The sequence below is a fragment of the Coenobita brevimanus genome, chromosome 64 (assembly GCF_032717465.1).
Source record: "Coenobita brevimanus isolate Jiangsu-jjx chromosome 64, ASM3271746v2, whole genome shotgun sequence".
NCBI lineage: Eukaryota > Metazoa > Arthropoda > Malacostraca > Decapoda > Coenobitidae > Coenobita > Coenobita brevimanus.
The window spans coordinates 10,177,770-10,203,917 of NC_137017.1; the positions used below are offsets into that span (position 1 = coordinate 10,177,770).

General features: G+C 40.1%; 1 protein-coding gene across 1 annotated transcript; it reads right to left on the bottom strand.

Moving 5' to 3' along the window:
- Positions 1 to 1,723: 1,723 nt before the first annotated feature.
- On the bottom strand, positions 1,724 to 25,617 carry LOC145404642 (uncharacterized). The gene is made up of 10 exons (XM_080276163.1): positions 25,309 to 25,617; positions 23,407 to 23,522; positions 22,498 to 22,567; positions 21,651 to 21,738; positions 19,467 to 19,652; positions 18,083 to 18,218; positions 17,280 to 17,410; positions 16,380 to 16,516; positions 3,039 to 3,281; positions 1,724 to 1,861 (listed from the first exon to the last, which is right to left on the bottom strand). Exons 1-10 carry the CDS (start codon positions 25,615 to 25,617, stop codon positions 1,724 to 1,726), a joined length of 1,554 nt encoding a protein of 517 aa, XP_080132289.1.
- Positions 25,618 to 26,148: the final 531 nt, after the last annotated feature.

Here is a 26,148-nt window from a genome sequence, read left to right on the forward strand (position 1 = left end):
TTCTCTAGTGATATATTTCTCAGGTCTGAATTAAAAAATAAATTAAAACTAATTGGTCTATTAACACCTCAAAGCTAAATTACGCCAAGCTTTGCTAATGCTAAAGCCTACTACCATCCACGCTCTTGATGCAGTACTGTCTTAAAGTGATTATTATACTGAATGATAAGACAAATGGATTCCTGTAATCCAGAACAACTCCGCTAGATGGTGACCATATAACCAGATAGATTTCTGGTGGCCTAATGGGTTTAATGCTCCTACCGAATGTGGTTTATGAGCGATTACAGGCGAATGATGATTGGGACTTATTGTTCACATAATTCCACTCCCATAAGAAAGACTGAGCGTTCACCCTAAATATTGAAATTAAATAACGTAGTCCCTGGCTCCTACGCTACTGATAGGGCAGGCAAGGTGTGGATGATGAGTGAATTTACTTATACTAAAATCACACTAGAATCAGGACAGTGAAAGGATTGGAAAACGTAATTACAACATACTTTCTTTAGCTTTGTTGCACCTAATAAATGGATTGATTTACTACATATATTCTAACCCCTTCCACACTATGACGTAGTTTTTATTGCTGCCTCCAGACGCTTTCGTTCAGCTTGAAGTGAAGTGGTTTATGGAAGCTTTACCTAAGACATTCCGTTCGAAAAAACGATATATCCCAAGGTGAATGAAGCTGTCCGGGACATGGAAAGAATAAACTGAAGACTACGTCACCGGACTGAACAGATTATACTTTCATTATGCCGACGTAGTTTCCTTTGCTTTATTCTTGCCACTAATACACAGATTTATTCAGGTTTGGAGAGCCTCTCGTATTTAAGAGATTAAGGGAAGTTACATCTAGCCTTCCTATTGCTAAATTTTTCTTAAGTGGAATACAATCTTCTGAAGGTATCAAGAATAAGATACAAAATACGTCATCAGACTGAAGGAGTATAATGTCGTCTTAAAATTTCAACAAATAATAAGAAAACCAGAATTGTGCCACTAAACCCCGTCCTAAAGAAATAAGTCACAGCCGATATTCACATACACTGCTACCATCAGTTCCTTTCAGTATGTACAGTAGGACATATTTTTTGCTGGTTGGAAGTGAAATGGAAAGTAGTCTTCCCTTGTCTCTTGTTCTACTTGTAAAAACAAATCTTAATTGGGATTGAGAAATTATCATGAAACTGTAAATTGCATTTGCAGTAAGATACAGAAATGATGAATGCTGACGCTCCTTAAAAAAAAAAAAAAAAAAAAAAAAAATCTAAACTTCACAAAGAAACAGTGTACAAGAAAGATTAGTAACCCCTCGATATGGCATGCAATCAAAATCCTATTTTCTTCTAAATTATGCAAACTAGAGAACATAAGGTAAAAATTAAGCTTCAGGGGGAGAAAAAGTGAACTTGTATATCTGGCTGGTGACATAATAACGTTACTTCTTAGCTCTCCCGGTGACTAAAAAAATGACGTTGTTGTCAGCAGTGCAAAAACTAAACTTAAAATTAAGGCGAAAACAGATACTTTTGGTCACCTTAAGCAAGTAGACCCCTTCAAGATATTTTCAGTATTTCATCTCCAACCATATCTTAAAAAAATGCAAATATCCTGTTGCTGGTAAAGTTGTTAATGAATCCAAGATCATATCCTATGTTACGTGCTGGACAAGAAAATTTACTCTGTCTTTAATCACATCCCCATACGCGGGGTTAGGTTATGCACTCCCGTAGGACAACCTGCAATTGCTGCAACGACGCTCCTTCATCAAGAAGCAACAGATGAGGCCAATGGGGAAGCAGCAGATTCCAAGGCAGATCCCGCACGCGGTGAACTCACTCTGCAATATCCCAGCCTGCAAGAATCAGAAGAGAATGGATGCAGCGGAGAAGAGGCAAGCAACTTATCTCTGTGAAGGGCAACCTAAATACCCGACTGAGTGGAGCCAGTTGCCCATACCAGGACTTGAACACTGATGTTAAATGGCCGACAGCTTCGTAGTTAACAACATTAACCACTCCGATGCTGCTACCACATCATATTATACTGTCGTGCAGCCAAAATCTGTTCACTCCTGCTTTGCGTTCAGCAACATCGTTCCCCGACTTTGAGGGGGGGGGGGACTTGTGCTGAATGGCAAATACTCTAAATGTCCCAGGCAATGTAAATAATGACTCACGGACAGGTAACTAAAATTGTTTTTATATATCGTTATCTGATTGTCATCCCATCCTAGAAATTCACATGAATATAGCTCAGTTTTTATTTTGTAATGAGAGGACAGTGGATTATTCATCTGGAAGAACTATCTTTACATTTGGCAAAATGTTTAAGGGATGACAGATATAGTGCATACTCGCATACTATATAGTATATTCCGTCTCCCATTCGTACCTGAACAGAATTCTAGTCGAGTCCTTGTATTTTTCCAGCAAATAACTTTTCCACTTGTGAGTATAAGTTCTCCATCATCATCATTATCATCTAGACCTTCTTTCCCACCCTAGGGCAGGATAATTATACAAAATAGTTTCGAAAGGGGTCTGTAAGCTGAGCCTTTTTAATATTTAAAATGTATTGCAGCAATGACTAAGTCAGCTGATTTTAGTGTGGCGGTGGGTGTATTCATGCGTACTGCGATGACGCAGCAAGTGATAAGTTACCTGTGTTTAACAGATTAACCACAACCAACATGCATATTCTATTTGTGGAGGGTAAAATATTTTATATTCGGGGACGAAAATTTACCTATTTTACTTTTCATTCTCCTTTGGTGCCTAATATTCCTAAACTGAGAGAAGCTTGGTATGTTTCTCTGCCCGTAGAAAATTCACTTTGGTATTATGTGTCAGAGTGCAGTGATGCGTCAAAGAGAAAAGTGACGGACAAGCCCCAAGCGTGGAAGAGAATCCTTGGACCAGTAGACAAACTTCTGTCCTTGTCTGTACCGTAAGGCAGGTTGAGCCGTTTCCGCAACACATGAGAATCTGGATGCTTAATACATGAACCCCTCCATTTATCCTACGACTTACCCTACAGGCAGGACAGGTAGCGTTCAGGATGACGATAGGTGCCGCTGCTATCACCTGGGGCTGAGCTGTGACGACGGTGGGGGTCGCGTAGGATGTTCCACATTCCCCCCCCTGCACCACCGTCGCCTTCCCTTGTTGGGGGCCTGGTGGGGGAGGGGAGTCGAAGCCGACGGGTGGCGGGTTGGGGCTGTATGGGGGAGGGTAGTCGGGCACACCTGCAGGACTTAAGTTGATGAGCGAGTGCTATGGGATACAAAGAATTTCAAATATCTGAGGGAGTATAAAGGAAAAGAAAACAACATCAGATTTACTGGTTCTTTCCAAGCTGTTCTATGGGGTAGGCTAAGGAAACAATTCTGAGTAAAAGGCAAGGACATCAAGCCCACACGAGACGATGGTCCAGTGGTTAGGGAACTCGTCTGCTTTCCGAAAAGATTTTACTTGTTTTCCACAAGAATCACCAACGTCTCATATAAGTACTCTTTCTAAAGTCCTTTATATTTTTATATGCTCTTTTCATTTTAACTTGGCCCAGATTTTCACCCTTTTTCAGTTTATTTCAGACAACTCAGCGGCAGAGTACAAGACGACAGCTCTACGTCCTTTTCATAGCACTCTTCGCGACTTGCTTCATATATACAGTATAATGATGCTTGAATGTTGCTACAACTCATCATTCAAGAGGGTGAGTGTAGCAACTTTAGGCCAAGTTAGTGTAAAAAGACTATAACGGAATATTCCATTGTTAACCGCATGTTGCTGTTCACCCTTCAAGATAAACCAATTTTAGGCCAGGGTAATGTGGACATTCTAAAGATATGTACACGAACTCTTGAAAATACCGATTAACTGGTGCATCATAATGGAGAGAGAGAGAGAGAGAGAGAGAGAGAGAGAGAGAGAGATCTTATACTAACCCGTTCTATCCATGTCCTCGAGTTGATCTTAGCAGCTCACGGGTGCAACGTCTGCAAGAGTGAAAGGGTTCATCATCATCATCATCATTAACATCGACATCATCATGTCATTTCCCACCATCATCATCATCATCCCTTCCCATCATCATCATCATCATCATCATCATCGTCACCATCATCATCTCACTTCCCATCATCATCATCATCTTGTTTCGCCTCAAATACTGTACATTACCATACTCCCTGTGACAAATCGAGTTGGTAAAACCCTGCAAAATGAGAGAGGGAAACATGTAAATAGGCTACTGTAATGAAGCTTTCATTCAGCCATTAAATCCAGCAACTCCTTCTTTTTACCGGTACCTTATTCTTCTACCTCCAGACGATTTTCCTCAGCTTGAGACAGACATCTTGTAAAGAAAGAGTTAATGAAGCCGCATCTACCCCACCTAGTTCGAAAAATGTCTACAAAGCTGAATAAGTTCGTCTGGAGGTAGCAATAATGGAATACAAAATGCGTCATTAGAGGGAAATCCATGACACCCTCCCCTCCGATGAAGTAACTTTTATTTGTTTGTGCTATCTCTGGCCGATTTTATTGATTTATTTATTTATTTATTTTTTTTTAAAGCTGTTGGAGTCTGATACGGTTTTCTTTAACCTATTCAGTGCGTGAGATTTTTTGTAATTTGTATGAAATTATCTGACCTGGCCCCATTTTTGGCTGGGAATGAGTTCAGGATGATGGTGATGATGGTGATGATGATGATGAGAAAACTGTGTAGAGATACCAAAAAATAAACTGAAAAAAGCGTCACAGGTTAATCCTCTCATGGTCGAACAACTCTAGTATTCCATCCCACCTAATGTCAAACGACTTCATTCGATTGAAAGTGAGTCATGGGAGCCTGAAAGCATTATTATTGTCACTTTAACCTTTCGCGGGTGGGACAACTCTAGTGTTCTATTCCAGCTATTGCCAGACGATTCACATCAGCTGAGAGTGAGTCATGGGCGTCTGAGAGGGTATTACTGTTCCTTTTAACGCTTTTACGGTCGGGACAACAATACTATTCTGTTGCAGACGATTCTGCTCGATTGAAAGTGGGTCACAGGAGCCTGAGAAAGATAATGCTATCATCTTAACTCTTTTTTGGTCGTAACAGCTACATCATTCCATCCCAGTTAAAACTGCATGACTTTATTAATTGACCGAGAGTGAATCATAGGAGTCAGAGACTGTTCATGTCTCTACTTAGCCTTCAACCTGATGACGTAAATTCTATTTCACTCTTGCGATACTCAGACGATAATACAGTCGGCTAGTTTTTAGCCAACAGAACTGGGCAGCCCCCTCAACCTGAATTCTAAGTCGCGGTGGCATGAAATTTAGTAATCCTTATTTAAGAGGTACGAATGAGTCTCCATGATTACTGTTTTTTGTTCACTTTAACCTGGCGGGGGGTTTCATTCCTTTGCAGGAAAGACAGAACTGCGGCTCTACATTCATCTGTAAACACGTCTTCATGACTATTTAAATGTTAATTTCCTTGTTATAACAGAATAAAAACAGAGAGATGGCAATTTTAGATCAAGTTAAAATGAAAAGAGTATAAAGCACTTGCGACCAGGAAAGGGTTGATTTTAGGAGATAGTACGAGTAGGTGATTTTCTTTTATTTTGAAAGAAGAAAAAGTACTTACAAGTGTAGGGGTGTGGAATGATTTTGTGACTGTGAATATTGTTTTAAGTGGCTTTCTGTTCAGAATAAGACGACTAAAGTGATATTCAAGGTCACTTCAAGGAAAGACTAGTGTTGGATAATGGATGTGTGTGGAATGACTGTGACTGTGATTATTAGCTGAATTAAGATGCCTTCTGTCAAACATTGAGATTTAAGTGGTTTCCAAAGCAATTTAAAGGAAAGAAAAGTACTCACACAATGTGGGGGTGTAGAATGGCTGTGACTTGCGAGAGTGTGGAGTGATTCAATACTAATGGCCTTTCCCTATGACGCGCCCCCAAACTTAATCTTATCTACGGTCCGACTTATCAGCGGTTGCGAGGAAGTTATAAAGAATCCCAGCTTTTTTTTTTTTTTTTCAATTTACTACTGAAATTACAGAGATGAAGTATTTTATCCTCTCTCTCTCTCTCTCTCTCTCTCTCTCTCTCTCTCTCTCTCCACATGATTTTGTTCGTTTTAGCATTGACTTTCAAACTAGCTTTTATATATCTTTATAAATCTTGTCATCGTAAAACGTCTCATTTAAGCTTAGAAAAATCGTTTAGCTATAGCAGGAATGTAGTAGAAACACGTCCTCGGTGTGAAAGAGTTAAACCACTTTTATTATTATTATTATTATTATTATTATTATTAGTATTATTATTATTTGCAGCAAGGCATTTAATAAAGTCCCACCCAATTTCCCTAACAATGTCAAATCTGTAGATGACGAATTGTATTATTACTGTTTGGAGAAGCAGCAGCAGCGGCAGCGGAAGTAGTAGTAGTAGTAGTAGTAGTAGTCCATGTAAGGGGTTTGTCAGAAACTTCACTATTAGAGCTCTGGCAGAAGGCATGTTTAGAGATAACTTGTATTATATTCCAGTTCGAGTGGTTAGGTAGAGCCTTCACTGTTAGAAATCTTGCCTTAGTCAAGTCTATAGATGAAGTATTTTGTATTTTATTTAAAATAAATTGGAATTTCTACCCTTCACTACAACGGGTTCAAGCCAAAGTCGAGAGGCGACTGTTTTTATGATAGGGTTAGTTATAGCCTTTCTAATAGTGGTACTGTACTTATGAAGTTGAACAGAATCATCTGCAAGTAGTGAGAAAAAAACACTCACACGCGCAGAAACACTCGCATGCACACACACACACACACACACACACACACACATATATATATATATATATATATATATATATATATATATATATATATATATATATATATATATATATATATATATATATATATATATATAAAATAGCGTATACACTCAGAATTAGCTCAAGAGTCACCTCCTGAAAATTTCTTACGCAATTTTCTGGGACCATTTGTATTAACCCACGTCATTTTCTTCATAACCCAAGGTCTGTTTTTGTTGAAGGAATAAGGTACATGGGTAGACTTGCTGTTCTCCTTTCTTTGTCTTTCCTTTTAAAGAAATCACACTTGCGACAGAGAAATGATTGTGTTCGAGAAATCCTCTCCGATGATGGATAGGGTCGCCTTCCTATGGTAGCTCCTGTATAACTAGGTGGCTCCTCTGCCTGGTTACACAAACATCTCCCATCTCCCCCCTTATTCATTCAAAGGACAACTGCTCCCCGGTTTCAAGTTCAGACGAGCCTGGAGCCTCAGCAGCAACAACGGAATCCCATCCCAGGCTCAAGAAACTTTATGAGTGTGGCTTAAACAACAGCTTGCTACAGACAGTCACTGTGGTAGTTCCTATCAGTTAATACAATAGTCTGTATTTGTAACTTTTCCTAAGATTTATCTGTGTATCAGACTGATTGTTTATACACAGCCACTAATCTTTTACACAGTGAACACTTCACATTTACATGAAAGTAAAGTCACAGTAGCTGCTGCCTAAGGTTCATCTAAAATGTGATCCGGTAGATTACAGGCTGATGTAGCTCACCTACTGCAGTCCGACATCCTCCTTTTGGGGATAGGGAGATAGCTGACAGTGCTTAGACAACCAGGCAGTTGAGTATTAAATCTCATGTTCTTATAGTCACTCTCCATCCATCCCTCCGTCATCCAATGCTATGTTGCCCCATGAGGAGCGTAGGAGCCCTAGGCTAAGCAAGTTGGTCCTGACATTTAAGATGAAAGTGGCCAGCCTCACTCATCCCTGAGTGATATTACGTGAGCAAGAAACCCCAGCCATCCCTTGGATATAAACCTACACAGGCTCAGTCCGACTGGAGGGCCTTAATTACTCAGTAAACCACCAGGGGCCATATTTTGGTTATATGGTTACCACTCAGCGTAGTAAATGGTTTACTGGTGCACATGAAACTATTTGGCTTGTCACTCAGTGTTGAGTCTCTCATAGGCAGAAGGAAGAGGAAAGAAAAACAGAAGAGGGAGTGTAAAGTCACCCGTAGGCAGAAGGAAGAGGAAAAAATGAAGGAAAGAAACTAAGAAAGACAGAAGATGAAGAAAGGAAAAGTGGAAAGGGCAGACCCCCAAAGCAGCACTACATCGAGTGAGTGGACGGTAAGCGTCCCCATCTACCACCAATATATAGTCACTCTCAACTGAATGAAAATGCCTGTCGTTAGCTGACATAGAATACTTGAATTGTCCCGACCATCAGAGGGTTCATGTTGCCAGTGATAACTTTCAGGCTCTTATGATTCACTATCATGTGAGCAAAGACGTCTGTATTAAAGCAGTCTAAATGACATACTTGAGAATATTAAGATGTAATATGCATAATAAATCGTTAAGGAAGAGATGTAAAGAAAACTCGTAGGGTAAACATCCTCTTGTTTGTTACTGATGCAAACGATATCGATAATAAAAAGAATATAAATGACATAAGCGAATGTTATGGTGTAATATACATAATAAATCGTTATGGGAGAGGTGCAGCGAAGCTTCCTATGCCACCTACCATGCGTCTCCAATCTCTTATCAACATATCAGTTTCCAAGGAGTTATTTCATTAAACGAGGCCCTTCCTAATTCTGCCCACCTCTTCAGTATTGTACTGTACGGTACTTTGCTCTTTAGACTTTGCCTAAACTGCAATCTCTCCATCTTGAATGCTGAGCTGTAACAAGAGATTAAAGAGATTAACACTAGCACTTGACGCTAGTTGCATATAATTGCTGTGGAAAGGATGCAGAGTTGCAGTATTGTCTTGTTCCTATATTCAATTACGAGGAATAACCTGCGAGAGGAAAATCTCCGCCAAGTTAGGGTGAAACGACTTTGAGAGCAGTCCCAACTCAGTCACTTCGGCCCTATAGCTCTTTCACCTTAACCTGGCTTCGATTTTCTTGCTCTTGTAGCCTGTTTCATGTACCTCAGTGGCAAAACAAGTGTAAACGCGCTATGTACAGTAGATGCAGAACTACTAAGACTGTGATAATAGGCGTCGTTGAAACCTACGAGAATGATGCGCCTCGGATCCGGTTAACAGTAGTGAGATACAGAAGGACAGGGGCGTTCCTACAGATCCTTCTGAATCTAAAAAGACAATCCTGTGGCTGTGCATTCATTCCATAGTATTTCATTGTAGCTAGCACCATAATCTAGTGCTAATTTACTGCTACAGCTCTGCATTCAAGATAGAGAGATGGTAGTTTAGGACCGACTTAAAATATGAAGCGTTCTCAGTAATCTCTCTTATCAGTATATCAGCTTCAAGATAAGATCTGACTGCTTGCACAATGCCGTTCCTCAATAAGCCATTAAACTCCATGACTTCATTTCCTTCGATTAATTCGTGTTAGCTTCAGATAATTTTTTTTTTTCTTTTTTAACATCCGCGACCAACGAAGCGAATGCGGGTGCTATGATTTGATAAATCTGTGTTTGTGTGTGTGTATGTGTGTGTGGTGTGTGTGTGTGTGTGTGTGTGTGTGTGTGTGTGTGTGTGTGTGTGTGTGTGTGTGTGTGTGTGTGTGTGTGTGTGTGTGTGTGTGTGTGTGTACAAAATAACAATTTTTATCCTCTTTTAACCATAGTTGGTGGAAGGGTGGAGGGACAGCCAATAAGGAACATATTGTTGAGAACAATAGGTCAAAGGTCAAGGTCATGTGGCTAGATCGAACCCTGAACTTACAAAATCACCTTATTCAGCTCTAACCCAATTTGATCAAACTTGGGGGATTCGGTGGAAATTGAGCAATAATGAAGGGATTCAGTTTTTAGAACAATCAGTCAAAGATGACAGTCACAGAGCAAAGTCAAATATTCGACCTTAGAACAGTTCGTGGTCGCGGATGTTGCACTCTGAGTGCTCGTTCTTTTTTTTTTTCTTTCTTTTTCTTTTTTCTTATTTCAGGAGAGGCTTCGCACGCTAAAATAACTCGCCGTTTCCCTCCCTAGAGTGATGTATGTTTCTTTATTTCTTCTACATTCAGACGATTTATTCTGCTTAGAGGTGACTTCTCAAACTGGAGAGAGTAGATGTACAGGGTGATCCGTACATAAAGCTCCGACAGGCGATTTTGTGTGTGTTGCAGGAAGAGCTTAATCAACTTTATCAATGTGTATCCGGTATGTTTCATTCATTCATTTCCTACGCCCGTTGCTGCACCCACACCGACACCAATAGACTGAACCATGACAAGAGTGTACAAAACGCCGCCTAGCGAATTTCTAATGGAGTGCTATTTACCTTCCACCCTACATAACCTTCACTAAACCTTCAGAACTAGAAGCTTTTTCTAAGTTTAAATAAAATAATTTGAAATCAGGAAAAAAAAAAAAAAAGCCGAAAAGGGGGTTATTGAGGCAGACAATTTTCTTCCATCTTCCTGGTATTCCCCTGAAAATCCACAGCAGTCAGTCAAATTTACATCCAGGCCCCAGACGTTATGCTAAGTCAGCATGGACAAGACGGAAATAAACTTTGGATCGTATTTGAAATGGTATAGAAGACTTCACAGTACTACTGTCATAGTGATTAACTTTACGTATCACTCCTTTTTTAATTCTTTCTAGCACGATAATTATATCGCTTTATTATCGATACACTCTGCATGTATCGCAGACCAGAGGGTTTTGAAGTGTAATGTACAGGATAGACCGATCAGTAAAATATGTTACGATTTACCCAATATCACTGGAAATACGACTCTTTGTCTCGCAGTCTTACCGGGCCAGGCTTGGAACAGGGGTTCTTCCAGACGCAAGCCGGATGTGCTAAACAAGAACCTGCCAAATTGTGTGTGATGGTCGCGTGGTCAGAGAAGTGAGCTGCTGCCTGAAAGGAGAAGAATTCAGTCCAAGACTTGGACTGGGAATAGTCAAAACAACCTTTAGTAATCTTCCACAAGGCTCACCAACATGCCATAAAACGCATGACGCCAGTTCTGAATGAGATATCTCTAGCATTCATTCAGTAATGACGGGGTATTAGGCCGAAATGGTAACGTATGAAAGTGTGCAGCACGTACGAGGATTGCTGGCCTTTGGGGAACGGAGAGTTAAATTTACACTCGGAATCAAACATGCTAAAAGTAATAAAAAACTGCAGGTAGTGCATGGTTGAGTATACTGTAAGTGCTATGTTTTGTAATATGTGAAATGAATCACTAAGGAAGAGGTGCCACGAAGTCTCCAGTGGCACTTTGTATTCGGCTTTAAGTGGTTGTAGCCCCAGTTCCCTCAATGTGAACCCAATGGACTGCTGGCTGAAGTTGCCCCACTCTTGTAGTCCATCCTCCTCCTTTTCGAGGATAAGGAGGAAGCTGAGGAACCTTTGCATTATCAAGCAGCTCCACCACGTGATCATATTGGTGCCACCACATAATGGCGTCCTTCACCAGATACCAAAAGCACTATCAGATTGCCCTCCCAACTTTGTGTGGGAGGGAGGGTGGCCTGAAAATTTCCGAACACTTTTTCCTTAGTGATTCATTCTACATATTAAACTTCAGTATCCTCTTGTATGTTACTGGTGCTAACTGTGTCAGTATTAAAACGATACAGAAACATGGTAGAGAATGTCAAGGTGTAAGGTGCAAGGTGTTACAACGCTAGGGAAAAAAAAAACGTGCTATGAAATCTCTTATGCAGCATATACTGAAGCGAAGTATAGTAATGCTGGAAGCCAAATACGGATAATGACAGTGAGAAAGGGGGAGTGATAAGGCTGGTGCTGAAGTTGCCAGATCTTTAATCAGTTGGTGTAAAGGTATCCTGTTGACTGTAAGTGCATGCGCTTTGAGAGGTACATAAACAATAATCGAATACAATAAAAATGTCTAGGCATAATATACGTCAATGCTTTTAGATCGAAAAAAAATAGTAATATACAATGCGAGAAAGAATTTATCCGATAGTAGATGAATTATGTGGAATCTTTTGGCACTTTAACACTGTTATACTTTTGAAGCTTGAAATCTTAAGACATACGGTATATGTTATTCCAGACAATTGCATCATTATTACCATGTTAGTTTTTCAGTAACTATCATAAAGAGCAAGGAGATTCGCTGTCCACATTATCGCCATTTCCTATTTCTACATCCTTCATATCTGCGAAAACAAAACACTCCCTCTCACCCGTACCTTACTGTCAGATCTTTTATGCATTTGAAATAAGAATATTTTACATACTGAGATCATTTGGAGATTCTATTTAAACGCAGATTTTTTGTCGGTCCACATCATTCCCTTTTCTATTTTTAGATCCTTACACCCACTTTTTTTTTTTTTTAAGTTGCAAAGAGGATTTGGAAAATCATGACGATGATGATGATGATGGTGATGCACTGCTCTCATTACGGGGAACCACTTGCCAATTTGTATTTTACCGGCACAGGGATGGATTGATCCAAACAATCTCTCCCTCATTTGTTGGTTAGGGGAAAAAGTGTTTTAACACATTTATGTAGGATGGTGCCCTTTATTAAATTCTATTCTTGCCATCTGTGCTGGAGGGGGACGCCATCATGCGGTGACACCTAAATGTCCGGTCGGTGGAGCTTCCATGTTATACAAGCGCCACTCAGTCCCTTTTCTAGTCCCCGAAAGAGGGATAGCAGACTTTGGATAAAGGGCAGTTTCTGCCTTCAATCCACTTGATTCACGTTCAGATGAGTCGCCTCCTCCTCCTCCTCCTCCTCCTCCTCCCATCGCTGCTGCTGCCGCCGCCGTCGCCGCCGCTTGCTTCTGCTGCTGCTGCCACATTGTTGCTGCTACATGGAAGTTAAGTCAGGAACCCCTGCACCACGACATGGCTCATTTAAGCTGCATTAAATCGTCCGAGTCAAGCCAGAATACAGAGAAAAAGGGGCGTCACTGAAGTATTGTTGTTTTTGTTGTTGCTATGGCCTTAGACTCATATGGACGTAAGCCCGGTGGACTACAGGTTGAGGCTGCCCTTGTCTACAGTAATCATCCTCTTTCCACGGGATAACGAGGAAGCTGAGGTACGTTTATAACAGTGACGGATGCAATTCATACCCAACCATGATAAAAAGAAAAAAAAAAAAAATAGGGAAAGCACGTGAGACATGTCATTCACTCATTAGTAACTACAAGGGGAAGTTTTTAAATTTAATAATTTTGAGGGTAAATGCGATGTTGAGCAACTGACGATGCCCTCTTGTCTGATAAGGCAATAAGAGATGCAGTGTTCGTCACCAAGATAAGCCTTTTTTTCCGTTGCTGACTAAAAAGGATAGGAATGCAGCCAACACCTCAATATCGTCACCTGCAGTCACTTCGCCTTTGATTTTGCCTATTTTCGTCCAGGTTTTTGTCCTTTTGCGGTTTATTAGAAGGAGCTTTGTGCCAGAAAAACACAGTACTACCGCTAAACATCCATCCCATAGACCTTCTGCACAAATATTACCATATATTAGAGCTAATCTATAGATTCAGTTTGGCACTCAAGATGGAAGATGGCAAGTTTAGGCCAAGATAGAATAAAAATAATATATCAGTAGAAATACTGTGACCGTAATCGACTCCTTTTCTAACTGTATGCAAAAAAAAAAAAAAAAAAAAAAAAAAAAAAGGTACGTGAAGTCAGTAAAACAAATAGAACATGTGACTTTTTTCCCTACAGACCAAAGGCTAGGCTATACGGGTAAAGTCAGTAATAAAATTAGAACATGTGGCTTTTTTGCTGATAAACGACGATTAAAGTTAATAATACAAATAGGACATGCGACTTTTTAACTACAGACAAAAGACAACACGAGTAAAGTCAGAAAAAAAAAATTCAACGGTGAACATAAGACGATACGATTGATGTCAGTTTTAAAAGCAGCCACTAAATTTGGCTTTTTTTTTTTTTCTCCTTCTTCTTCTTCTAACCCCTGACAAAAGATGATGCAAGTACATCCAGCAAGAGAGGTAGTTACCGACTTTGGCTTTTTTCTGGTTATTGACAAGAGACGATTCGATTAAAGTTAAATACAAAAATAAATTACAGTCATCAGAAGAAATATCTTCAGCCAACAATAAGATGAAATTTTACTTTTTTTCCTAGCTGCTGACGAAACACGATGAGATAAATTTCATTAGCCGTAGGTTCGATGAAACTGAGGGTTGTATTCAAGTTGGCAAAGGAGATTTCATAGTGCTTTTTCCTCGAACATTTACTTTTTTTTCGTATTACACATTTTTCCCCTCTTGCACGATGCTGAGGCCAACCATGTTGATACTAGAAATATATAAATAGCATGGAAAGAGAATATCAAGGCTTACTATGAATAAGAAATCGCTGAGGAGGATGTTACAATGTCTCTTATACCAACGAAAATACGGCCCTGAAAAAAAGGAAGCCTCTCATGAAAGTCTGTATAATTGGTTATTCTGAAATGCTAAAAATTAAAGCACTCATGCTATTCTACTTCAGTATGGATTATAATCATACAATAAAGTACCGTTCTTCAAAACTTTTCCTCTCCGTGTCAGACTGTAAAAACAGTGTAAGTAAGGAAATATTACTGGTTAAAAGAAAGATAAAAAGACATCACAACCTTGGATAAACTGATAGGGAGTTAAGTTGATGAGAGAATTAATATGAGAAAAATTTGACATGGGATGTTATTATGGCATAAAGCTGAAGCTCAGGATAAGTGACAGAATTTATTTTGCATGGGACGAAACTGATGAGGGATAGCTCTGACATGAGGTAAAGTTCATGTAGGATAAAAATGATCTGTAATAAATTTTATGTGAGTTAAAGCTGATGTGGAATAAATTTGACCAATGGAGTAGAGTGGTATAAAAAAAAATATGAATGTTTGTCGTAAATACTCAGTACAAGAAAAATAATCTTTTAATCAGTTCTATCGCATGAAGTATTTTGTTTTATTACTACGACCAGCAGACGATTTATTTATCTTAGGGAAGACTTCTTCCACGTAAAAAAGTCTGTCCTAAAGTATGCACAATCGTTTGATGGTTGCAGGAATGAAGTTTCTGAAAATACGTTATCGAATTCAAAAAAACAAACTAAAAAACTGAGACAAGGTTAGCGGTGATTAGATAGGTGGGTGGGTAGGTGGATGGGTGATTAAATGGATGGATAGGTAAATGTGTAGGTAGGTACAGTACATTAGGTAAATGGGTGGGTGGGTTGAATAGTTGGGTAGCGAGGTGTGCTGGTGGGTAGGTAATCTGGTGGACGGGTAAGCAGGCAGGTAAATATGTTGGTAGGTATATAAACAGACCGGTGGGTGGTTAGGAAAGTCGGCAGGTAGGAAAGGTCAAAAGTGATTGTGCGTTAAAAGACTACACTTTAAATGATAATACGAGCCAACTCTATACCATCAGCTGAAGACACTGATGACAAATAGAAAGTCTATAGTAAAGTACAATATCGCTAAGTCACTCAAGACAAATAGAAAGCCTATGGTAAAGTACAATATCGCTAAGTCACTAAAGACAAATGGAAAGGCTATGTTAAAGTATAATATCGCTAAGACACTAAAGACAAATAGAATGACTATGTTAGAGTACAGTATCGCTACTTTATTGCAGGCGGGAAATGATACTGCCTAACACCAACCATGAAGATATATACAGGGTGTGCTGGGAGGAAGAGGCGTGACCGTAATGAAATGAGAGAAACATAGAAATACACTACAATATCAATACAACTCAAAATCAGAACGGTAAGTGTTGATGCAGTTATGGATGACCTTACTGGTAAAAAACTGTCTCCTCCTTTAAGGAACAAACAGCAACAGACCTAGTGGTCATTTTGAGGCTGTTTGTTGCGGAGAAAATTATAACTATGGTATCTAATTTTATGAGTTGATAAGCATAGTAAGGCAAAAGTTGTAGTGTGGTCAGTTTGCTTTCTTCTGACAGAAGTAACCTGATATCACAACTTCAAGATTAAGCCGGGACTGCTTTAAATTCGTTCAGCTTTAGTTATAAAATTGAATCTCCTTGGTCACTAGTTAAACCTACCCTCCAATCTGACTACACTTTGCCGTCAGCAAAGCTGAAAAGGGGCTACGGATTTTTATCAGGTGAAAACAAACGAACTATAATGTAGTGGAGTGGAGGGAACTGTGCTAGCTCGGTATAGGTAAGTTAGACATTGCTCAGTGCTGGAGGAAGTTTAGTATCTTGCCGTAGGTTCTCTGGGAGAGAGATTTGCCTGGGATGAACTCTGGGGGCAAACGGGAAGAGGATGAGGAGGAGGGGGATAGAGAGAGAAAGGAGGCGCCTGAAGCAGGGGAGCGAGACACAGTAGCCGTGCATTGTGGGATGAGAACGTCAACGGGCTCGTTATCCAGGTTGGGGCAGCGGAAACTGCCAAAGACTTGGCTCACTGTGTTGTTGGTCACGATCCAGCACAGCCGCTCGTCACACTCAAAGGGGTTATCTGGGGGAGAAAAGAAATTTAAAATATTTGATCTGAACGCCATAGCAACTTTAGAAGTAAAACTGATTATGTTCATAATGGCACCTATGAATTTAAAATACATTCATCGTTAGAAATGAAACTGATAACATTAATCAAGCCGCTACATACGAGTATACGGAAGGTGGTATACTGAGACGCAGTTAGAGCTAAGAATTTATATCGACATTTCGGCCACTGTCGAATTCTTAATAATTAATCGTACTAACTCTAGACATGTTTTCAGATTAAGCAGCCAGGAATAAAAGATCGATTTAAACTGATATCGAGGAGCTACTGGAAATTCTCCCAGGCTGGTGAGATTATGGGCCTAGGAACATAGCTTGCCAGAATGTACGGCCCGTGTTTTCGTGAATCCAGGAGGCTGTCTAGCACCTTGTCCATAGCGATAAATTTTGCTTCACTCTTTTAACTTATTTAAATGTTCATGTTACCTACTCTGACCGCATAAATAACATACGGACGATAGTTGACACTGTAATGATGCAGAAATAAACTGCTAAATATGCAGGATTAGAGCTTCCTTGTTCTTGTTGTGGCCCGATGTTCATCTGAAACGTGAACCTGGTGTTGAAGATTCCCTTCTCCAATCCAGGGAGGGAGTAAAGAGATGTTTGAATATCTGGTAGTTGAGTCACCCAGTTAATTCGGTGTCACCATGTGAAGGCATCCCTCTCCAGCACTAAAGGGCTATCTTTCCCGACGAGAATATGAGTTCACGTACCAGCTACCCAGAGGCGAGAGGCTGACCCGCACGAATCGATGATGGGCCTGAAGACTGACTCCTTGAGAGTGGACAGCTGATTGTGTTGTAGGTCGATGGTACAGCTACGGGGACCAGACAGCACACCCTCCCTGACAGGCCAGTAGATTATTTTGCTTGGTAAGTTAGGTTAGGCGAGGGTAGTATAGGCTGTTTGGCAGGGTTACGTTAAGCTGGGCTGTGTTATAGGTTGATGGTGTAGTTACGAGGACCTAATCACACACACACACACACACACACACACACACACACACACACACACACACACACACACACACACACACACACACACACACACACACACACACACACACACACTATATCATTTCTCCTCCATGGTGGATTATATAGCATTTTATACTTTAACAATTTTTTGTATGTTAATTATGTCGTTTTAGTATCGACAAACTTCACATCAATAGCATACTAATACAACAAAACACTTGGATGCAAAATAAGTCGCTAAAGAACAGAGGTTTTGAAGTTTTTAAAATCAATGAAAATCCGTGCATGACTGAAAAGTTCATGGAGAAAGAGAAACAGGAGGGGCGGGACTTTTGTCGCCGACTGTACGTACTGTGAACTGTCTAAATGTGGATGGCTATGGCTCTGAGGTGGAGTCAGGATTCTGGGTACTTGACTGGTGACTGAATGAGGGTGCGACCTGTTTGGGAGGCAACAGGCCTTTGCTTGCTCTCTGGACTCTACCGTGGGTGGAAAATAAATCGGGATGATAATGATGATGATGATGATGATGTACGTACTCAATATTGGAGATGACGTTGCAGGAGAGGTTTAGGAGGAAGGAGGGCGCATAGTGGTCAGGGATGCTGAAGGCGTCTGCAGGCAGACCAGAGATCAAGTTGTAAGACAGGTCCAGTGATTCCACGACCGGCAACTCTGGGTAATGAGGAATGAGAAGGGTTAAAATAACACTTACTGTATTGACTATCTGAGGATCACTTAAGCATAGTTATTTTGGAGAATTCATAGCACCTCCTTTCTAGCGACTTATTCAACACATTACACATAATGGAGTGGCAGCAGGGTTTGTACTGGCTCTACCCTCATGCTTGGGCACCGGGTTCCAGCAGCACTTCCACTGCCTTTTTCTTAATAGGCTTCACGGCGTGACTTGATACTCCCACCTCGTTCTGGCAGCAAGGTATCAAGAATCCTTTCAACCTCTTATTTAAAAGGAGGTGATAGGGGATTGCTCGTGACGAAACCAGCACTATTTCAGATGAACATTACACATATATATTATACGGTATGTTACTGATGCAAACTCTGTCGATACTGATTATATGAACAAAATTATTAAAGCACTAAATACAAAATAAATCGCCAAGGATCACGTCTACCAAGCTTACTATGTCAAACAAGAAAAAATAATACAAGTGATAATTACCTATGAGTATCAGATGTCTTTTTAGAGGAGAAACTTAAAGGCACTGGGAGTGAGTTTAAAAACAAAAAATAAACAGTTATTTATTAAAAATTACTGAATACAGCAGACCAGTAAGACCATCTAACTTGGCTTGCTCATTCCATTAATATGGTATGGCGTTAGCTAGAATGGAATGCATGAGAAAACTGATCACACACACACAAAAAAAATAATTAGCATCTGAGGGGACAGACAGACAGACAGACAGAGGTGTCAGTGGTCAGACTTAATACATCGTGTTAAAAAATGTGTGCTCTCTCTCTCTCTCTCTCTCTCTCTCTCTCTCTGTCTGTCTGTCTGTCTGTCTCTGTCTCTCTCTCTCTCTCTCTATCTCTGCAGTGTCGCTGTATATTGGATTATTCTTTCTTCCACTAGACGATTTTATTCAGCCTGGGGAGAACCCTTGTAGGAAGGAGGAAATGAAGGCTATACGAGTATCTAATCCGTCTATTTCATAAAGCCTTTCTTATCCAGAATGACATCTACGAGTATCAAGAGATACAGGTACTCCATTCCTTTGGAAAGCAAAAAATAGAGTAAATTGTGTGTATGTTTATGTCCCTACATAGGTAGATAAATAAATAGATACATGGGTAGGCAGTTAAAGTGATAATTCGAGAAGAAAAAATAAATAGATAGATAGAATGATTGACTGATTGACTGGTGGGGAGGAGAAGGAAAGAAATTAACTTTCTCACCTGCAAAAGTATATTGTCCAATCTGCGTGAGTTTGTTGTGTGACAGCCTGAGCGTTTTCAGGGAAGGCATAATGAGGTTACGAAATCCCGGAATGAAGTCGATCTGGTTATAACTGAGTCGCAGCATCTCGAGGTGGGGAAGTTCGTTGAGGGTGGAGAAGAACACATTTGCTAGTTGGTTCATCTCTGCAATGATTAGTTTAGTTGAAGTTAGGTTATGTTACATTAGGTAACATTAGACGGCCACCATTCTTCTCCTAGAGCTATCAATATAGGTGTTCCTCAAGACTCTGTCCTGTCACCAACTCTCTTCCTTCTATTCACCAATAACCGTCTAAGCTGCACTGTATATCTGACCCCATCCACTCATACGTTGATGACTCCAGCCTTCGCCTTTCCATTCGTTTCTCGCAGCTTCAACAAACAAGGGATGAGGCCATGGCACACTTAATGTCTGATTTGAAACATATCTCTGATTGGGGTAAAAGTAATTTTGTTTTTAATGCACCAAAAAATTAGTTATTACATTTCTTCAACCCATCAAAATCTTCCGCATGAGTATCCTCTAATTTTCAACAACATCCAGTGCAATCTTGCATCGTCTTTGAACATACTTGGGATTTCATTCTCTCGGTAATTATCTTGGGAAGATCATATCACCTCTCTTGTAAAATATCCTTTCAAAAGATTAAGTCTGCTAATCCGACCCCGTGCCTTCTTTACCCCTGCACAGTTGTTGACATTATATAGGAGTTTTATTTTGCCCCTGTGTAGAACACAACTCTTATATTTGGGGAGACTTCCCCACATACAGCTCTTCTCAACATGGTAAAGTCAGAGTCTTTTTGTCTCATTTACTCTCCTCCTCTTATCAGCTTCCTTCAACCTCTGTCTCTCGGTCGTGCTGTTGCATCTTTAAGTCTTTTCTATCACTACTTCAGTGGTCACAGTTTATCAGAACTGTCTACTTGCATCCCTCCAGAGCTTCGGCGGCCGCGTAGCATCCGTCTAGCAGCAAACTCTTATCCCTTCTGTGCCCAGCTCTCTAATGCAAAAGTTGCCCGTTACTCCTAGTCCTTCATTTAGGCAACAGGTAAACTATGAAACTGTCTTCCTTTGTCTGCATTTCCTACTGCCTATGACCTCCAGTCTTTTAAACGCAGTGTGTCCAGGCATCTCGAAATGAACGAATCTTGAATTTGAGTCTCTGTTAACTTGTTTCTATTTATTCTTGGAGGGAACAATCTTGCAGGTTTCTAGGCACTAGTTCCATCTTCTTTGCTTAAAAAAAAAAAAAAAAAAAAAAGCTCAGTGGTAAAATTCTACCATTCTTTTCACAGCGTTTTTTTTTTTTTTTTTTTTTACTAGCATCACTGTCTAATTATTATTAGTAGTAGTATTAGTACTATTTCTTTGTAGTTCAGTATTCAAGTTGGAGCTGTGCCATTTATACACCTAGTTAAAGTGAAGAGTATAGGGTAAGTAGTTATACTTTATTTCTGTAGCGACGTATTCTGTCAGCGAATTATTTCTGCCCGTGAATATTTTACTTTTACCTAAAGCGTTAATATTTGCCTGTGAATTATCTGTGAGATCCTTGAGGATAAATACAGACGCAAGCAACAAAAAAAGAGTAATAGTTTAATATACACAATAGATAGTTAAGGAATGGATGTCAGTGAGTCTCCAGTGCCACATAAAATGCCAGCAGAGGAGGCAGATGAAGGTTCGTAGCACCTCTTCTTTAGCAGTTTACTTCGCATGCCTAGCAGCTCTCTTTGCACTGTACCTAAACATTCTTTTTTGTGTCATTTATATTGAGTTCATATAGAAATGGTTTGCATCCGTACCGCACGGGAGGAGACTGAGGTGTAATAATGTACAGGAAAAATTGCCTGAAAAATGGGTGTTATACAGTCTTCTGCTAGACCTACAGGGCCTTTAACCCAAAAAAGATGCTTAACCCTTTTTATCAATATGATAGCCACATGTAGTCAAACTAGATGAGCGATTTAACTAGCAACAAAATGACACTTACCTCAGCTTACCTAATAACTAAAGCACATTGAATTTAATGCAACCACGACCTGATAAACTATGCAAGTTATGGTAGTGCCCCAGTTCCGTCAGGGGAAAGTAAACATACTATGTAAATATCTTTCCCTCAAATGTGAGAAGACTCACCTAGGTTGAGGAGTTTGAGAGTACTGCTGTAGGGAGTGAAGGCGTGGTTGTCCAAGGTCTCAAACTGGTTACTGGTCAAGAAGATCTCCTGCAGGGGAAAGCATTCGTTCAGGATCTTCACTTTTTACTAGGAACACACACACACACACACACACACACACACACACACACACACATATATATATATATATATATATATATATATATATATATATATATATTCTCTCTCTCTCTCTCTCTCTCAAGGATCTTAAGTAATTTTAAATAAGAAAATTTCGTCAGACCACTTAATTATGACTGGATAATTTCATGTGATTATAGTTTTCACTCTAACCCACTGATAACGAGTTCGCCTTTTTAGTTTTCTTCCTGCCATCTCCTGAAAAAATTATTTACCATACTTAGGATACACTTCGAACTGGAGGGGTTATTTACATAATAAACCTCTTCAGTACGAGATAACTCTCCTAAGCTTAATAATATCGCACAGTAGTAGCAAGAGTACACTAAGGAGAACGTCACCCACATGAATAATTGATTTTATATTTTTCATAATAATATTCACTCCAGCTTAGCTGTGAAGCTCTTTATGAATGTATAGGTGTGGTAATCTTGGATCGTACCCAGGTGATAGTGGAGGCTTCGTAGCATCTCTCCTTTTGCCAATTATTTTGCATAGTACGTTATCATTTTCTTGTGTCCTGTTTATATACTTTTTAATATCGACATAATTTTCATCAATAACATGCAGGAGACAACTGATGTGATGTCCAGAATTAATTGCGGAGGAAGAGGTGTTACGAAGGTCTCCTGTTCCTCCTAGAATACGACTCTCATGTTAAGGTACCTGGAATCTGAGTGGCCCCCACAGGTCTTCCTCCAGCTTGCAGTCCAAAGCCGTCCCATCAACGATCAATCTAAAGTAAGGCAAAGTTTATCTTGTATAATAATAATAACAGCAGTAGTAGTAGTAGTGGTGGTGGTGGTGGTGGTGGTGGTGGTGGTAGGAAGAGCATAAAAAACGGTTGATCTTTTGTTCGTCAAAAAACACCAGTTCTTCTATTGAAATCAGTAGCTCTCAAAACCTCGAAATAATTACATTATCATCAGATTATAGGTACAGCATTGCGTCCGAACAAAGTCACCTACTATCATCTCGTAACTCTAACTTAGATTAAATCTGACATCTCTCCGTCTTGAATGTTGAGTCTTAACAATATAGTAAAACTAGAATATAATGCTAGTCAAAAAGAAGTGCTGTCTAAAGGATGTAGAGCAATAAGAATGTCTTTTTCTGTCATGGAGCCCTCTGAAATGCGCTGAAAAAGGAAGAAAATGTAAGCGAAACAAAAACAGACCTTTTAATCCCTCTATCACAGTTCAATCAACATGATAATAAATTTTCAAGAAGAATCTACAGTTGTTCCCTAAATGACCACGGAGGTCGATTGCTTTATAGATATGCATAAATTATATTTAAAAGGAAAAAGAAAGAAAGACTAGAGGCCCCCCAAGGAGGGACTCACCTGTATAAATCTAGCGCGGCTAGGAATATGACCTTGATCTTGACCTACTTTCACCAATTTCGAACCCGTCCGAGATTTTAATCCCTACTACACACCTGTAAAATTTTGTGATGACATCTTGAGCGGTTGTGAAGTTATCGTGCTAACAGACACGCAGACAGACACACAGACACTCTGAAAACAATATACCAGCTTCGCTATCGCGGCTGGGAAAAAGTGTCTGTCCTTACCTAAGATAATAGTTTGTGGGGAAGGCGGAAAGGTTGAGGATATCGGTGAGCTGAGTGCAGGAGGACAGAGTTGACCCGCAAGTGATTTCTGCGACAGTAGCGTTGAGGCACACACACTGGAACGAACAGCATAAGAATAAGTTAGTTCCGTTCATAGTCTCTCTCTCTCTCTCTCTCTCTCTCTCTCTCTCTCTCTCTCTCTCTCTCTCATGGAGCCTTTCATGTGAAAACATTTGTCAGAGATTGCACGTTTGTCCACATATATACAGAACGTTTGCTTATGTGTGGAATAGTTGGTACGTGAGGGAGGATGTTTGACGTAACATGGTTTGTGTGTGTGTGTGCGTGTGTGTGTGTGTGTGTGTGTGTGTGTGTGTGTGTGTGTGTGTGTGTGTGTGTGTGTGTGTGTGTGAACCAACTCATTTTTATTCGTGATTTGCGTATAGCACAATGATGTTACTAAGTCTCTTCTGCGCTGATTGAAGCAGTCAGACAATACCAGAAACAACAGATAAATGATAGATGGGTTAACAGACATAAAACCCACAGTGCATAAAGGGGCCAATGTAGACAAACAAGCTCAAGAATGAAGGTACCTGTTCTTAGACAAAGAGCAAAAACCTCTTTATATTCCTCTGTCTTCAGTCACTAGTATCATTAGGAAATTCTTGCAACTGTAGCGTCTTTCTGCTGAGTGTAAAATGTTTTAGTGTATAATACCTTTAACAATCTATACCACCTGTAGCTTAGAACAAGCCATATCCTAAGAAAACACTTGTTCCTTAGCGATTAAAATTGCATACTCCACTCGAACATTCCACTTATGACGAAAGAGAGAAGGGAAGGGGGACGCGGAAGAAAAGAGAATGAGTATGTTTCAATTCTGATATAGCTTGTATCAGTAACATACAATAGGATACTAAGGCATAATGTACAGAATAAGTGACTAAGAAAAAGGTGTCTCGAATCCAAAGTCACTTAGAATAAGACCATTCACCTTGACTCCTATTTATCAATGTAAATTCATATAACTCGATGATATGAATAAGGAAGAAATGAATGATGCCTGTGTGTGTCTGAGTGAGTTTATGTTCAATTGTCAAAGACCTGGAGTGTGTGTGTGTGTGTGTGTGTGTGTGTGTGTGTGTGTGTACTGCAACAGGGTGAGGTCAACCAACTTAGTATGTGGTTTGTGTGGTACACCGATCCTTCACGAACTTTCTCCTGTGGTAATTGAAATAGATGGCAACAAGATATATCGACGGATAGATGAATAGATAGATAGATAGAAAGAGAGACAGACATTCAGTTTATTAATTCATTCATTCACTGGCTAACTGAAGACCAGATAGGTGAATAAAGATATAGATATATAAGCCATCATCCTTACAGAAGGTAATACAGTCTGCGGGACCGAAAGAGTAGTTTCTGTATTCTCGTCAGCTTATGTATATTAAACTTGACTGTATCCTCGTTAAGTGTTCAGTCATTTATTTTAGTTAATTCTTCGTTGCACGTACTGTAGTGTAATTCTACCTATTTAAAAAAAAATAAGATACAAATATTCTTAACGGCATAGAACACCAACAGCAGAGGCAGGTCGTATTTTCAGTAGTTGCTTTATATCGCTAAGGAAAGGTGATATACTCATTTCACCTTGACAGTCCAGATTTTCGTCATTTTGTGGCTGAAGATCAATGGAAGAATAAGGCAGTACTACACTCTGAGATACAGTTTTTCTATAGTACTTCTATGTGACCTAGCACTATAATTTTGGGTTAATCTGTTGCTACAACTCAGCAATCAAGCTGGAGAGATGGAAATTCTAGGTTTTGCTAAAATGAAAAGAACATAGGGAGTCTCCTTACTTAACTAGAATACGGCAGATAGTCACCGACTTACCACGCAAGGGCTGATGTCGTAGGCAGCTGGGCACACCCCGCAAGTCGTGGTGTGGTGATGGGTGTGGTCGTGAAAGCGAGAGGGTTTGTGTCGGAGTGGTCTGTACTCTTGTACGTCAGGGGTAAGGCTGTGTCGAAGGGCAGAGGGACTTCTTGCATCACGGGTGTGGGTATGACCGTGGGTATGAATGTGGGTGTGGGAGCGAGGAGAAATATGCCTAAGTGTTCTTTGATCTTGTACGTCGGAGGCAAGGCCGTGCCGGAGGGCAGGAGAAGGACTTCTTGCCTGAATCGTACCAGGAATCATCATCGTCGTTAACACCACCTCCAGGAACCACAAAAATCTTATGAGCATCATTTTCAAGTCTGCTGGTCAGTTGTCTCTCCTTGCAACTGCACGTGGGGAGAAAGGCAGAGAAACTTTAACAACCGTACTCATGTGGCGTCGAGGGATCACTGGGTATTGTCGTCGAGATTTCGCGACCCGCTTGACACTGGCACCGTATCGTTGGCAACTGGGAAATCACATCCACTTTTCAAATACATTTTGTGGTTTCACGCTACCAGATTTATAAACGCTCTGGAGCTTCATATGTGCATAATAAAGCTGCTTTATACATTTACCGTCACTCATACGGCTGCCAAATGCTTGATAGCCGAACGAGAGTGAATATTGATAATACGACCAAACAGAAACGATTCTTAGCAATAGTTAACCTATGAAGACTTGTTGATCGTAGAGTCTGATTAGGACACTTGAAATATAACTCGTGTATTATCTCCAAAAGGGGCGTAACTTCTAACCCCGATTAACTAAACACGGGTTCTACTTTTCTTTCAC

Coding starts and splice junctions, on each gene's coding strand:
- LOC145404642 (XM_080276163.1), bottom strand. CDS start 25,617: ATGATGATTCCTGGTACGATTCAGGCAAGAAGTCCTTCTCCTGCCCTC. Junction 23,523..25,308: donor ACGACATCAGCCCTTGCGTG/GTAAGTCGGTGA, acceptor TGTTCGTTCCAG/TGTGTGTGCCTCAACGCTAC. Junction 3,282..16,379: donor TCCCACAATGCACGGCTACT/GTGTCTCGCTCC, acceptor TGTATCCCATAG/CACTCGCTCATCAACTTAAG.